This window comes from Pseudochaenichthys georgianus, chromosome 12, assembly GCF_902827115.2.
Source record: "Pseudochaenichthys georgianus chromosome 12, fPseGeo1.2, whole genome shotgun sequence".
Classification (NCBI taxonomy): Eukaryota; Metazoa; Chordata; class Actinopteri; order Perciformes; family Channichthyidae; genus Pseudochaenichthys; species Pseudochaenichthys georgianus.
Genome location: NC_047514.1, coordinates 10,866,213 through 10,882,156, shown reverse-complemented (window position 1 = coordinate 10,882,156; position 15,944 = coordinate 10,866,213). Strand labels below are relative to the sequence as shown.

The window sequence follows — 15,944 nt, the reverse complement described above, 5'->3', positions numbered from 1 at the left end:
GAAGGCAACCAAATGTTTGGAAACTTTGACCTTTTATAATTGTATTGTGTTGCACTCTTCGAGGAGCCTGTGACCTAAGATTTTCATCGTCATAACTACACTGTAGCTATGTACGTATGACTAATAAAAGCCTTGAACCTTGAATTTAACATCATTTGCTTTGGATGTCTTTAATGCTTGTATTAAAACTAATTTCACACAGGTCAAATCTAAGGTCTTCTTGAGATCTGTCTATTGAAATAGAAGGTGTAATTATCTATTTCACCTCGACAGTAGCTGACACCTAAAATAGTTTTTGAACTGCTGTAATGTCGGTAATGTTGCGATGCTGTCATTGATATCACCACTTTCTGTACTAAAGTGGTTCTCTAAACATGAGAAAAATACAGAAAACTGCTCTCTCTCCCGCCGTTTTCTTTGTTCATACACACACCGACTGTGTAAATGTGATGCGGGGTGATGACCTAGACAAGGAAAGTGCACAATCTAGTAGAACGAGTATCTTCCTTGTGTCTGAAATGCTTTTTGAAGTGTAACAAAAACAAATTACACTCTCAAAGGAGCTGCCATTGCTTAACTTTAACATGTGTTGTGCTTAGCATGCTGCTGCATACTCACAACAGACTACAAGGTAAGCGGAATTTCCACTCAGTCAAGACAACTGATTTGAGTTCACCTTGAGTATAAGTAAGCCTCACAGTCGCTTAGACAACAGAGCAGAATGAAGAGTGTGTTGGAGAGTGAGACAAATCAATAGTCAATTAAAGTTTTTTTTCGTGCTTGTGTTTGCAGTGACAGGATTTAAGAATCATATTATTGAATTTACATTTTTATTATGATAATAATTTACTCGACTCTCACTCAATGACAATTTTTCTTGAGTGTTTGGGAAATGTATGTAATATGCATGCAGTACTTTCCTACACTCTACCTCTATTAAGTGTGATTGTTATTAATGTGAGCACTTATTCAAACCTCTCCTCCCTCCACTCCTTTGGCTGTGTAGGTCAGGAGCTTTTAGAATCAACTGAAATGGCACCAAGCCCTATTTGGTGCATTCACAAGCTCCCTCTGATGGTCCTACTTCGCTAGTTGGAAGCGATGTTTCTAACTGTCTATGAGCTTCAACTTGTAATGTGGAAACAAATTTACCCTAAAAAGAAGATGTGCTGTATTTTACCTATCTGAGCATTTAAACAACACCTTTATATCTGGTATAGTATAGTTTTTAGTTAGTATTTCAGTGAACAGGAATTGCCCTGTCTGGGAATTTATCAGAATATTCTGACACCACCATGAATGCAACATTATATTCGCCCAGTGACTGGGAATACTCCAACAAGTAGGTTCTTTCTTGGCGAATACATTCTTCAATTTCAAGAAAATGTGGACAGTCGTTTTCCCCATACTCTTAATGACAGATAAAAAGACTCAAATGAAAATATTGCATTATTGGCAGATTATATTTTTCGAAATAGGGAACAACTCAAGTTTATCATTTGAAATCATTTTCAAATTGAGAACAGGTTTGGACAAGCTTTCTCCAAAGTGCTAATCATTCCAAAAATATTTTGGCTACATTGCATTCATCAGAGATAACAATAGACAATGACTGCTTCAATTCCACCATCTGTCCTGCCAGATTTTTGTGTTGGAGATTATTGGTACTGTTGCATGCTTAAAAGGGACATAGAACTGGCAAGGCTTGAAATGTTTTGCACCATTGATCATAGTGTACCTGTCTAAAAATACAACTGGAAAGTAAAGTTAATAGTTTATTCAAATGTAGGGACATAGATGAATTACAATCCATAAAGACCAAAACTTTGTTCAGATGTCTGTTACGAAATTAAAAAATATATAAATGTTTACTTGCCATCTGCTTTTATGGTAAGTAATTTTCAATGCACTCGGCTTCTCTCGTCTAGATAATTACATTTTGCATTTCTTCCCAAGTTTTCCTCTGCTCTTTAATAATCAGAAAAGGTACCAGTCAATTGAACTCACTGATTAGCTCTTCTTTACTGCACCGTCACCTCTCTAGCATCCATATGTCACCTCCCAAAGTCTGAAACAACCTGGGTACCCTTTATGATCGAACCTAAATAACCTAAATTCATGGCTTCGAAGCACAGGCATCAACATGTTCAAGACCGCCACTTAAGTTGAGTCTTATTGAGCCCAGAACACTACTTGCCTATTACAAGTATGACCTATTGGGTTTCCCACAAATATAGGTGACAGGCATATGCTATGCCACAATCTGTATTAAATGCAGAACTGACATTTCTTTACTGCCTTTTTTATATTTAAAAATCCAATATATTATTCCTTGAATCTTATCTTTTAAGATGTATCTCTGTGCCAACTTTAGGGGTCACAAGCCCTGCAGTTCCAACATTTACCAACTTTTCCATAAAGTATTATCTGTCAAGGTTTATATAAATCCATTATATTAGTTGCCTCCACAACCAACTGGCTAGACATATTTATATCAAACCTGATGCTTTATATTTATGTAACACAACAGATAATATGTTTAATTTGACATAACACTAATTTAGTTACTTCATTAGTTCAGTTCATAGTAGAGTTCCCCTGAAGCAGCAGTGTATAGGAGCATGTGTATCAGCACATTCGACAGAAACCAAACACTGGTACTGGCCTAAATGTCCACTCATATGTATGATTTTTACTTTTAAATAAAAACTGTAGACTGAAAGAAATGTAACAGATAAAGGTTTTTGTAAATTGTAATATTATTTATCATGGTAAAATTGTCGTAAGTGCGGACAGGATACGCAGCTGCATGTACTTGTTTCCAACATGGCGGATGTCGGCACGTAGAATTTGTTTTGGGATATAACATCACGGATTATAGTAGCATTTGGACTACGTGAAAGCTATTTGGTTCACTTAAATTCAGCACTTTACTGTTCTTGTTGTTTTACCCACCTAGTTAATTCGTTTTCACGAGAAACCGGGAGATGCATCGTCGCGGAGCGGTAAAGAAGGACCACAACAACAAACCAGTGAAGAAGAAGGACGTGACTGACAGTGATAAATACGCCGACCTCTTGGTGTTCGGCTATGCCTGCAAACTGTTTCCAGACGACGAAAGGGCTCTTTACCACGAACATGGAAAACATCTTATTCCATGGATGGGGGACAAGAACATCATGATTGATAGGTCGGTTGAACAAACTTAGACCGAAACATTATGCTAACCATCTATGCTGTCCGTTAGCCTGTTTCACAATTCAAGGGACCTCTTGGAGTTTGCCTTGCAGAAGCTGGAAATACCTGCAACTGGCGACTAATGTTTTACTTCCGGCTTGCTACTTTGTTATAGGATGTCATGTACTGATACAAATGATATCTGAAGTTACTACAATAACATGTGAAGATGCAAATCCCTGCCATACTTTGCTAAAATTAGCTGTGATGCTGAACTAATAATACACAACCAGTCATACCAGCTAAAACTAATGCAGTTTAATATAAAATGTATACAAACAAGGCTTAGCTACCAGTACAGTAAAACAGTCTGAACATAAAGATAACATTGTACACTTAATAAAGTTTCTGCAGAGCTATTTACTTGCATTAGTTTGGGCTGTGTAGCTCCTAAACCAGCAATAGTGTGTATTTTTGATTAAAAAAAAAGAGATATTTAAATCTCATAACCCAAAGAGACACAATTGTTAGCTTTTAGCAGGACTTTGCATTTTGACATGTTTGGGAGAATTTCCTTTGGAAACTTTAACTTCAGGCATACATAATATTTATCAATATGGAGTATAAAACAAAGGATGTTACTTTTGTTCTGTCCTTTTTACAATTTAGTTTAGCAGAAAATGTCTATCTGTACACAAAACACACAACCTGGGTCTTTATTATGCATTGCTTATATCCTCAAGGCCAGAGCAAATTCTAACCAAGACTAAAGTTGCAGCAGTCAAGGTGATTCAAAATATCACAATGCCTATGTGAAACATTGGGGTTTAACTATCCAACACAAGGTTTAAAAGTGCTTACAGCCTACCAAGTGTTGCTTCAGGCAATGTACCAATGTTTTATTGCCACCTCCATGCAGCACAAGTATTACATTAGTGCATTTATTCTTTGAATCACCTCGATCTGCAGTGGCCCAACTTGTGTTTCATTTGTACAGCCTTTGTATGTGTGTATTTATCACATAACCCAGTTTTTTCCCCAGCAAGCTAAGCTAAGGGGTCCTGCCAAACCCCGAAAGCCAACTTCAGCACCCCATTTCTTTGTCTTCATGAAGAAACTGCAACTGAGAAGTGGCGTAGAGGGACGAACCCTGGAAAATGTCGTCCATTTGGGTTCTTACGGATAGGTATTTATGTGCCTCGGGTTTGTGTGAATGTAACTCTCTTTGCAGATGTAGAAGTAATGATGAGTGTTACAGGGGGGAATTGAACCCTGTGAGGTAAGACTCGAGTTGCTTTGTTTGTTTCTCTTTTTGTTTTTCCTTTTCAAGTAGGGATGTTGGTTTGTAAGACTTGTCCAAGAAGGAAATAGCAGCAAAAAGCTTGCTAGGTATCTTAAGAGCACTATCGACAATTAAGCCCAAGGACTTAATTGGTGCATTATTGTGTTGTCTGTAATTTTTTCCTTTAAATATTAAGTATACTCTCATTACAGACTTACAGAGGTATTTAGAGTATTTTTGATGTAAATTGTGGGTTATAGGTCTGTTTTTCTTGGTAAGTAGGTCCATATTGTGTACAAAAAGGGTTTGTCGACTTCCCTCTCTAATCCCATTTATCACCCAACAGATACGATGGGCGTGGTCATTTACACGACCTTTCAGAGTATGACAGCGGGTCATGGAACACGTCCTACCAGCTGTCGGAGGAGGAGGCCAGGATCGAGGCGCTGTGCGATGAGGAGAGGTACCTGGCCCTGCACACAGACCTGCTGGAGGAGGAGGCCAGACAAGGTGGGCACACTGTTGTTTTGACATTTCACACACAGTTATGGCACATCTCAGTCTTAAGCTTCTCTTAATAGGTCACTGTCAAGTCTTCTCCGTGTTTGGTGCAGTTTCCCCTCTTGAAAAGGGACTTGAAACATCTACTGGACCTTTTTAACTGGATTCCACTCCAATGACACAGCAACTGTTTCATTCAAATGTTTCAGTCTTTCATTTCAGTAGTAACACATTTCCATTTAGTTCCTGAATGGGTCTTTTAAGAGAAAAATCTTTGAAGACAAGAAGGATGCATTAGACAACTTGCAATAGTCATTAAAATAAATAAAGCATGCAAACAATACACTGGCACTGCTGCCTTATTTACGAATATTTTACAACATAAACTGTATGGTTATTAGGTTTATATCAGTTTTTTTCTTTCTGAAGTAGTCATGGTTTTTGACACTTAACAAAAGGAATTACCCAGTGCCCATCAATCATCGGTCATTGCAAATCCACCATTGCTGTTAGTATTTTCTGTGTACATATACTTTATATTCTATGTGTATTCATACTAATCATGAACCTATCAAACATACAGAGGGAACTGTATCTGCTTAAAACATGGCCCACAAGAAATGAGCTTCAACATATCCCTCTCTTGTTTGATTGCCATATGATAGTAAACTTTGCAAAAATATGTTCCTGTCTTACATCCCTCCTCCAAATCTTTTTTTATCATCCATGTATGGCTCTACTTTTAAAGTTCACATTATCAGTGTCTTCTCGGGAAGTCAGTGTTCATTTTAAAACTCGGCTGGGTGACATGCTGTTTGATACTCATGGTACCTGTCACTGTAAATAGAGTTTTGTAAACTGTACCCTGTACATTATGTTGTATGTCATCCTTATTGTTGTTCTGTTGTTTTTATGTTACATGTGTAACTAATGTCCTGCAGGTCACCCTTGAAAAAGAGATCTTTTGATCTCAAAGGGCTTTCACCTGGTTAAATAAAGGCTACAAACAAATAAGTGTGCTGAACATATTTAAACTCAGTGTCCTTATTTAGGACTTTTCCCCCAGACTAACACATCACAATAAACCTACGACTCGTCTGTACAGCCAGAAAAGCAATTGCTACATACTTAAATCTAGGCTTCCTAACTAAATCTCTTTTCCAGGAGGAATTTTCAACATCCCCTTTAGTGGCCCTTTCAGCTTTCCATCTCTTTAAAAAGGACTGACTTTGACTCAGAGCTGCACTGCTGCCATTTCTATGGAAATCACTTTCAACTCTTGGATGCTTGCATCTCACGTTTTACATTATAATGAAACGGGCTGTTTTGATGACAAAGCACCCTTCTAAAAGACACACTTAATGACTGTAATTGAATTTATAAGCCATACGTTTTATGTGAAATATGGCGTCTTGTGCCCAAACTGACAGGACAGAATGATTCCATTAATGATTTTTGTCACACACACACACACTCACTGCAGAAGGTTAATCCCCCAGGCTGGTTTGCCCTTGAATTTGGAGACCTGACCCCATTCACTTAGGCCATTAGCCATCTGTCCATGGAAGGGACAGCAGGAAAAGCATTGGAAATATTGATATTTTTTGTGACAATTTTGCCCTTGCTCCTTTTAATAAAGATATAGTTTGCTATGAATTTTAATAGAAAAGGGGTAGTCTCTGGGGCCATGTATATGTATATTTTTCTCTCTCTGTCCTCTCTTATTATCACCATGTTTTTACAAGATTAAATTAACCGTCATTGCATTAAATAGAAAATCACGGTGTGTTCCTGCTATCTGATTAAAAAAGGGTGACCAACATCGTAGTGAGATCTGTTTGTTGCTTGCTTTCCACAGAGGAGGAGTACAAACGTCTGAGTGAGGCTCTGGCAGATGAAGGCACCTACACAGCAGTGGCCTTCAAATACAGCGCTGACTACTACGACCCCTCTCAGCCCACCGAGGAGGAGGAGGCTAACAGAGAAGCCGGTGAGAACACAAAACACTCTCAAACTGGCCTAAGCATTCGGATACAAAAAACTGCTTTTTACTGGTAGATCTAGTACTGCAAATATCAAGGGATTTTTTTTATTAAACCAAGTTATTGGTTATACAAAGTAATCACATCACTGTATACATAAAAAAGAATCATTAAGAACCCAGACATCTCTGTGATTCTATCCTTGACACGATTGGGGTGTGATCTGTACCCTGTCTACATTTCTAGCTGCTTCACTTTTTTTAATTTTCAGCCGGATATGAGAAAGTCTAATCCTTTTTTTTCATTTCTTTATTTCTTTATTTCTTTAAACTATTCTAATCCATGCGGCCATCTGCGCATACACGTTCTCCAGGGGGAGGCTGGTTTTGAATTTCTGGCTACAGAGCACACAGTGAACGTGTGAAACATATGTTTAATTTAATATTACCCAACATGAGTGACCATAAAGGTTTATTATAGCTATTTGTAACAACCATCTATCGAGCTGAGGTAGCAGACAACGATTTGATCTGTGAACACTGGATTTTGGCACATTTCTGTTTTGGTTGTCATCCATCGATTACTGACTTGACACACACACACACACACACACACACACACACATACACATACACATACACATACACATACACATACATGATATAAAATAGCTGGAAGCACTTTGTCCTGTGGCCTGACAGCTAAGCAGACTAGATTCCTCTCTCTGGGGAGAATGCAGAGCTGAATGCAGAGTGTGAATACACCTGCCAAAGCTCCAGATACCAGAGATACCGTTTCACACTGGTCATTAACATTTTAACGCTGAAGTTTAAAGTTGAGCCCCTGCTATATATCCTTTATATAACCAGGTAAAAGACTCATTGAGATTAAAATCTCTTTTCCAAGAGGGGCAGCATGTACGAAGTTACAACAGATAAAACACAGACACGACAGGCAGATAAATACAGCTGTAAAACACAAATAAAATGGCACATTAGCCAGTCAATATGCGAAGTAAAACAAACTATTAAAAATCATTCAAAACTGGCAGCATTTAAAACGATTTTAGGATATACGAGCACTCGCATCTACCAATTGTGTCGTGTTCTCTGTCCTTTTTAAGATGGACCTGAATTCCCCCATAGTGATTACATCTGAGAGTTTCAGCTCCTTCTGTACATTGCTCCAAGCTGTGGGGGCAGCATATTTAAAAGCTGTTTTACCCAGTTTTGTTCTCACTGTAGGAACCAGCATCTGAATAAAATCTTGGGAGCGCAGGCCATATAGACTTTCTCTTTGACACATATATGTGCAAATGTAGGAGGGAACCAACCCAAGCAGAGATTTATAAATAAAACCCAACCAATGGGAAAGTATGCGAGCAGACAAAGATGGCCAATTAGCAGCAGCATATAAAGTGCAATGGTGTACTCGATACCAGTAATAAATCGTAAGGCACAATGGTACACAGTATCCAAGCTCTTTAGGCACTGGTCAGAGGCAGGTCACAATAATCTAATACAGGTAAAACGTTGCAGATATCAAATGTTTCCTTGTCTGAAAAGAGAAACAGGATTTAATTCTGTAAAAGAAACCTAATTTTATTTTTAGCTTTGAAACAACATTTTCCGTGTGTAACTTAAAAGACAAGTTCTGTTCAATAAGAAATCCTATATTTGTAAGTAGTGACCCTCTCAATGTCAGTCCCTTGTGCAGTACAAATCTTGGGTAGAATAGATGGTAACTTTTTCACTTTGGATTTTTCAGCATTTAATACCAACTTTAGTTGATATAAGTGGGTTTGTATGACATCAAAGGCAGACTGGAGGAAATCTAGACTTTGCTCTATAGAAGCGGAGGAACAATAAATAACAGTATCATCTGCATAAAAATCGTAAGAAGCATTTGCTAAATTATTACATAGATTATTTACATATATGGTAAAAATAATCGGTCCTAATATGGAACCTTGTGGCACACCCTTTGCTCTCAGGAGGAAGGAAGAAGAGGACCCAGAAAATTGGACGCATTGGGTTCTCAATGATAAATAATTTAAAAACCGACCTACAGTATGCCTAGATAAGCTGATACTGTGAAGTCTTTCCGCCAGGATGATATGATCAACTGTGTCAAACGTCTTAAATCAATAAATACAGTTTTTACCGTCCAATGCCTCAATTATGTTGTTCACCACTTTAATAGCAGCAGTAGTTGTGCTGTGTTGTTTTCTAAAACCGGATTGGTGCTCTAACAAAATATCATTTGTGTCCAAGAATAATTTAAGTTGTTCACTGAGAAGCTTTTCAAGGACCTTCGCTACAATACATCATTTTGAAATTGGCCTATAATTATTAACAGATGAGGGATCCCCTCCTTTCAGTAAAGGAAGAACATATGCAGATTTCCATATGTTAGGAATCTCATTGTTGGAAAGAGTTAAATTAAAAAGATAAGTAAGTGGCTCAGCTATAAAGTCTGCTGCTAATTTAAGAAAATGAGAAGGAAGTTTGTCCGGACCTGCCGATTTGTGTGGATCCAGATTCTGCAATGCTTTATGGACCTCTATCGCCTCGATAAAAGTGAAATTGAATGGCTGCGGGATGGGATGGAGGTGGTGAGGAATCAACGTTCTGTCCAGGGTCCGAATGTAGGGACTCAAACAAAGAACCAGATGAAATAAAATGTTCATTAAAGCAGTTGAGAATGGCCGATTTGTCAGTGAGAGTTTGCGAGTCTGCTACCACTTTTGTTTGCAGATTTTTGTCCTTGGTCTTTTAAGTCTTTGACATGATCACACATTTACAAGCCTGAACAGTCAGTCCCCCACTGCAATGCAAACCTAAAAGAACGTGTTCGGGCTGACAGATATGACGACAATTGATCACAATATTTATCCAAATTGTCTCCAATTATATCCTGAGTGAAAGCCAAAAAAGCCAGAAGGTTAATTGCAGTCGAATTTATTATCAGTTGTCACTCTGTTCATGACAATTATTGTAACATTTTGTGTAAAACCCAACACTGATCGTTACCATCATTTTACAATACAGACAGATAATTTCATATCCTGTTTAAAAAAAGATGAAGCAATTAGCTGAATTTATTCTTAATTTACATACTCCACCTTCACTGAAATATCTGAATTCCACATCATTTGACCTATGTGGGACTGTTGAGTGTTTTGTTTACCTGTAAGGAGCTTCTGAGTGCATGTGTGGCCATACTGTAGCTTTTTAACAGTTTGTGATTCAGCCAAAGGTTAAATGGAAAATGTGCTTTTATTTAAAAGTGAGAGTACATCCATGTACTAAAGTGTGATCACCATTGAGATTTACATAATATGCCACTTTACAATTAGCAGCCAAACACAAGCTAGTCGACCATGATAATGATCCTGTTATATAAGTGAGGAGGTTATTTAAAGAGAGCTCCTTTTGAAATTGGGGCACAGTTTGGAAGTACATTATCCAATCACTTAATTGAAGTTGAGAAGGGGACATTAGATCTAGTGAACACATGGGTATCGTGAAGCTTTTAGGCCACGTCTAAAACATCTGGTATCGAAACTGTACCCATGGCATACCATACACTACAAGCCAAATTACATTTTTAGGAATTGTGGGAAGGCTGTCTTTTTTCCCCCCTGTAGACGTTATGTGTTTAATTCCTATCCTTCCTTACGGCCCGTCCACACGGCAGCGTGCGTTGCTTCAACGGAGACGCTTCCCATTCACTTTGAATGGGGTGACGTCAGGCTTTGCCGAACTGCATTGTGGTCGCGTCGCTTTGCCTCCGTTGCTCGCTTCAAAAGTTGAGAAAAGTTCAACTTTTCAAGATTCGACGGAAGCGTCAGCCAATCAAATCATATGCCAGTACAAGCGCTAGCCAATCGAATCGTGTGTTCAGGGTGGCAGATAAATGTGATTGGTTGTTGGTCGCGCGCCAGACACGCCCACCGGCAAGCTTCAACGCACACTGCGGCGTGGACGTGCAAACTCCCTGTACTACAACATTTAAAATGGTAATTCAGTTTCCATCTGTGCAGATAAAGGTAAATGAAAGAGGGTGAAGATATCTATCTGTGGTACATTTTGTATAATGGATGAAATGTTGACGATCATGGGGTTCCGCCACTCTTAAATACTGTTTTAGGCATGCTTTATCTGAAGTCACTGCTCCACTGGGAAATATATCCAGCAGGGTATATTTACATGTTATTACAAAAGAGTTAATCCTCTTCTTTGTGTCTTAAATCTCTTCACATGCTCAGAAGAGGCGGAGGCTGAGGAGAGTGAGGAGCCGTTCGTCGCTCCCCCAGGGCTCACTATCCCCCCCGATGTAGAGCTGGTGAGTCTTAAATATCCAGATGGCTTATTGTTGTTTAGGTTCTGTTGTGCTCTTATACACAGTAAAAATACTCAACATATAAAAGTGCATATGTTCAGTGGTTTTGCACAATAACAAGAACATTTAGGCAACTCGTGAACACTTCCAAATCAACTTTTTGGATGTTCACAAGGGCATGATGGGAAATGCCTGGCTTTCCCCTGATTTAGGAGCGGATTGATTTAGGCATGTTTTTGACTGAACAACATGAACATTACTTAGCCTATGAACATCATGTATACATTCAGTATGTGTATATAAACACAACATACATCTCATCATTAGATGACAGTCCAATCAGTAGCCATTCAAGCATTTGCTATGTGAAATAGCACCTGTTCTTTTCCCCCTTCAACTGAAAAGCCTATGTTATTAAAGTGTATTACTTTGAATGAATTACCACACCTCTGCTACAAAACGCCACATATTCACTCTATGTATACATATATCCCTCCACATACAGGCTTTACAATCATATAACATACAATGTTACTAACAAGATCAAAACATTTAAATTCATAGCTGTTGCTTTTATTCTGGTGTTTTTTTTTTTATCAGACAATCTTCCCTCAGGCCCGCCCCCAGTGACCCCAGTGACCCCCTTATGCTGCCACTTTGTTATGCATGAGGAGAGAGACGAGCTGTAACGTTATGGCATGTGTACACTTTCAGAATATAGCAAGCTGGTTCCAGAATAGTCATAACACATGTATGCATTCATACACTGCATAACAAAGATGCTGCACATGATATGCATATACTATTACTGTCTACTCCCCAGATTGTCAGGAGACATCCTTCTCTGAATACATTTCTATCCAATGTGTCTTTGGTTATTAGAACAAGGGAATTGCATGTCAAAGGTCTTTGGCCCAAATCTAACCTGTACATTGTGATGCATCTTGGACAACTAATTAAAAAGGATATTCATATAAACAAGTTGAATGCAGTACACATTGCATACACTGTTTATACTGATTGTTTTCTCTATTAAACTCAAGGTTGCAGTGCCCACTGCAGAAAATACAATTTGTCACAAAAGAGAAATTGAATGCAACAACGGTCCTAGATCAGATTAAGCCAAGATGAGATTCTGTGCTTACATGAGATAACACAAGGCAAATACGGGCAATCTTATGATGTTACACGTTAGTTATGTCTTGCTTTAGCGCAGCAACACAAGCTCAGTTATACAGGCGTGTCAGAAGATGCTTTTCTTGGGCATATCACAACATAAAACACGTATTAAACGCCCCCTTTTTACCTAATTGCTATGTCCATAAAGCGAAAGGCCCTTGTATGTCAGGAAGTCCTTGGCAGCATAGAACACAATAATGTGCAGTTACTGTTAAACTCTGGCACCTTTTTGGCTGCTTTCCTGAAAGGTAGTATTTATTGTGACTTTCATCATGAGATATGTGTGTTCTTGTTTTAAAATTGCGGCACTTCTCTGCACTCTCTAGGTAATGACAATGATTAATCATTAAAAGCACAGAAGGGGGACAATAATGAATGAATAATGGACTATTTCTTGTTCCGCTGATTTCCACCTCTTATGTATTTTAAGAATGAATGTCGGCACGATGAACATAAGAGTGCCTGGCATGGAAATGCCTCAGAGCCAAAATGGCTTGTGTCCTTGGTTTAAAGAAGCCATTTATACACTGTGCCATGCATCCTAATGTTATATGCAGTTGTCTGGTTCTCTCACGCTTATGTGTGGTACGCTTGCTTATTTTTCACTTTTGGTAATGAGCTTCTACAGATGAAAAATGATCATATAAACTGACATATATAGATGTCAGTTTAACACTTGTGCTAATTCTCTGCCTTTTTCTTCCTAGCCTGCAACCATCAAGACCCATAACATCATCGAGAGGACTGCTAACTTTGTATCTCAGCAGGGGGCTCAGTTTGAAATAGTCCTGAAGGCCAAGCAGTCTGGTAACTCCCAGTTTGACTTTCTCCGCTTCGACCATTACCTCAACCCGTATTACAGACACATCCTGCGAGCCATGAAGGAAGGCCGATACAACTTCCCCTCCAAGAAGCAGGAGCAGTCGCAGGGCGAGTTACACAACGCAGTCACTGAAACCATCTGGAGGTGTCAGAAAAAGTGCCTACACCCCGTGTGCTCATTACTTTCTCTCTTGCATTCCTCACTGTAGATTCCAACTCTGATTCAGATGATGATGGGGATGGCAGTTACCTCCATCCCAGCCTGTTCGCCCCTAAAAGGTGCTCTCGCCTGGAGGAGCTTGTGAAGGTAATATAAATAGAATGTAGGCCACCCAGTGTGGAGCTTTACCTGTTGGATAAAGTTTAAATCATCATATTTATCTTTTTTCTCCTCTTAATGTAGGCTTTCTTAACTGGAAGGCCACCACTGCCTGCCTGCCATTTCAATTACATGAACATGCTTTTAGTACTTCACATGCCCATTACTACATTCTCTAATAACTATTCTGTTTCCCTGTCTTCATGCTGTTAAGTGTTTTTGTTAGTTCTTTCATGTGCCTTGCCAGCACAGCCATTAGTCTTCACCAGAGCAGCAAGAATGGAAGTATGTCTTTTGAAAGAAACATAATGAGCTCCTTTTTAATAGCAAGCTGTCTGATAGTTGCCTCCCATCAAGAAGGCTTTCTATTTTCAAATCAGCTTCTCATTTTCTACTAAGGATTCACAGTTCATATATTACTGGGTTAACTGCTACATTCTGTATATACTGCACTGCAGTTAATATGTTATGAGTTTAGAGACATTTAAATGATTACTGATCTTATCTCATGTTGTGTGAAGTGACTCTTAACATAACGTGAGATAGACTGTTTGAATCTTCCCTTACTCTTCTTCTTCCAGCCTCTACATGTAATGGACCCAGACCATCCTCTGGCAGAACTTGTCAGAAAAACCCGACTGGAAAGGAATGGCACAGAACCGGTGGTACCGGTGGTTGAGACCAAACCAGAGGAAGTGCCAGAACCAGTTGCTCCCAGCGCACCAGCGCAGTACACTGCTGACCGTGAGTACATAGGTTTTCTTTGTTTTAGTCTTTAAATGATCTAATTGTGATCACGTTGGGCCTGGTATACTTTCTTTGATCCTTTTTTGTTGTTTTGCTCTTGTTTGTGCAAATTAAAGCTGCATTTTGGCTGAGCGTACTTTTGACTACAGAAAACGGCATTTGGCTTTCCCTATTTGAACATTTATTGATGCTCGTGTTCTGCCACTGCTGGTTGATCAATACAGCTCCCCACTACTAAATGCTGACCACAGTCTTTAATCGATGCCAAGGCATTTTCAACATCTGGCAGCGAAGTTCTATCGAGCATAGAGGTGAACAGGGAAGGACTTGTTTTGGTGTGTGCCAGATTATCATTTTGCCACAGCATGAGAAAGGTTTCATAACCGGCTAAAAGGGGATCTAAACATAGTGAATTAAGTATTCAACAGTGTTTTTGTTTTCTTTTTAATTTAAATGTATTCATATTACATGAAAGATATAAACCCAAGATCCTGAACTGAATTGTAATAGTAAGACCCTTAAACACAGAACTAGTAATTGCATTATCATGAGGCAAAACTCGTATCAATATGAATAACAGGCCAATGGAATGCCTTTTATTCTTCCCACACAGAAAAGTCCCTGTATGCCACGTTATCATTTCTAGAATGAAAGACATAACCATCAAATGCGAAATGTACTACGTTCTGTTTGCAAGGCCATATGTGAACCCATCCATGATGAGTCATATCCAGCCCCTCTTCACGTTATTTATCAGGCTTCCACTTCAACACATTTATGTATGACTCCATCCTCCCCTGAAACGGCTGCTTGAATAAACCCACGATCATCGGCCCCTTCTAAAGTGTTAACTTCTCCATTAATGCCATTTATTCACCCCTGAGATATTTGTGTAGGGCCTCCTTTGATCTGATCTTTGCTAAAGAAATAAGACTGTTAACAAATTGCTTGTGAATGACCTCGTTGCTTAGTGTCGTTAATATGCATTATTGCTCAATACGGGGGCTGCTAATCTGCCCATGCATGTAGCTATGCCGCACTTGATGCAATGAGAAAGCCTCCTCTTGTCCTTTCGAAACATTTTTTATCATGATGGTAATACAGGGCGTGGATAATAAGCTGCTCCATTACCTCTTTTGTATTGGATTGCCTGCCTTCATTTAGTGTATTACATCTCTCCCACGGACACTGATGGATATAAGCATGCTAAAGACCTCACAATAACAGCGTCTCCAACTTTCACATTAAAGTCAATCTATGAAATATGTCTTATCCGCAGATCATCCATCGATCTGACCATCTATTTATCTGACCGACCATTAAACTATATTTATTTTTTAACCTTCCACATCTTACGTCTTCATCCCAACTGTAACACCCGTCAAGTTTGTAAATGAAAGCTTCTGCTGTCGTTTTATTTTTCCTGACCGGCGGAAATTGCATGTGTCATTAATGTCAACCAGCTCAGTGACTAATGTGTTAATATCACACTGTTCCCACTTTGACACTGACGATTCATGGTGTCCCTGTCCCTGTATTGCCCCCCTTCCTCATGCCCTGTCTCTTTTCAATAAAGAGTCTCTGTAATGCT

General features: G+C 39.0%; 1 protein-coding gene across 3 annotated transcripts in view; it reads left to right on the top strand.

The window, feature by feature from the left end:
* The first annotated feature begins 2,831 nt into the window (after positions 1 to 2,831).
* The window catches only part of sfswap (splicing factor SWAP), a 54,593-nt gene continuing 41,480 nt past the window's right edge, over positions 2,832 to 15,944 (top strand). Inside the window, exons 1-8 of one of the 3 annotated variants that reach the window (XM_034095591.2) lie at positions 3,116 to 3,190; positions 4,220 to 4,363; positions 4,806 to 4,969; positions 6,819 to 6,950; positions 11,213 to 11,289; positions 13,173 to 13,395; positions 13,497 to 13,594; positions 14,188 to 14,350. In XM_034095591.2, the coding sequence (XP_033951482.1) occupies positions 4,335 to 4,363; positions 4,806 to 4,969; positions 6,819 to 6,950; positions 11,213 to 11,289; positions 13,173 to 13,395; positions 13,497 to 13,594; positions 14,188 to 14,350 (886 nt within the window). In that variant the 5' untranslated portion in view covers positions 3,116 to 3,190; positions 4,220 to 4,334. Of the gene's footprint in view, positions 3,191 to 4,219; positions 4,364 to 4,805; positions 4,970 to 6,818; positions 6,951 to 11,212; positions 11,290 to 13,172; positions 13,396 to 13,496; positions 13,595 to 14,187; positions 14,351 to 15,944 lie in introns of all 3 variants that reach the window. The other 2 variants (XM_034095592.2, XM_034095590.2) reach the window with 2 other exon arrangements.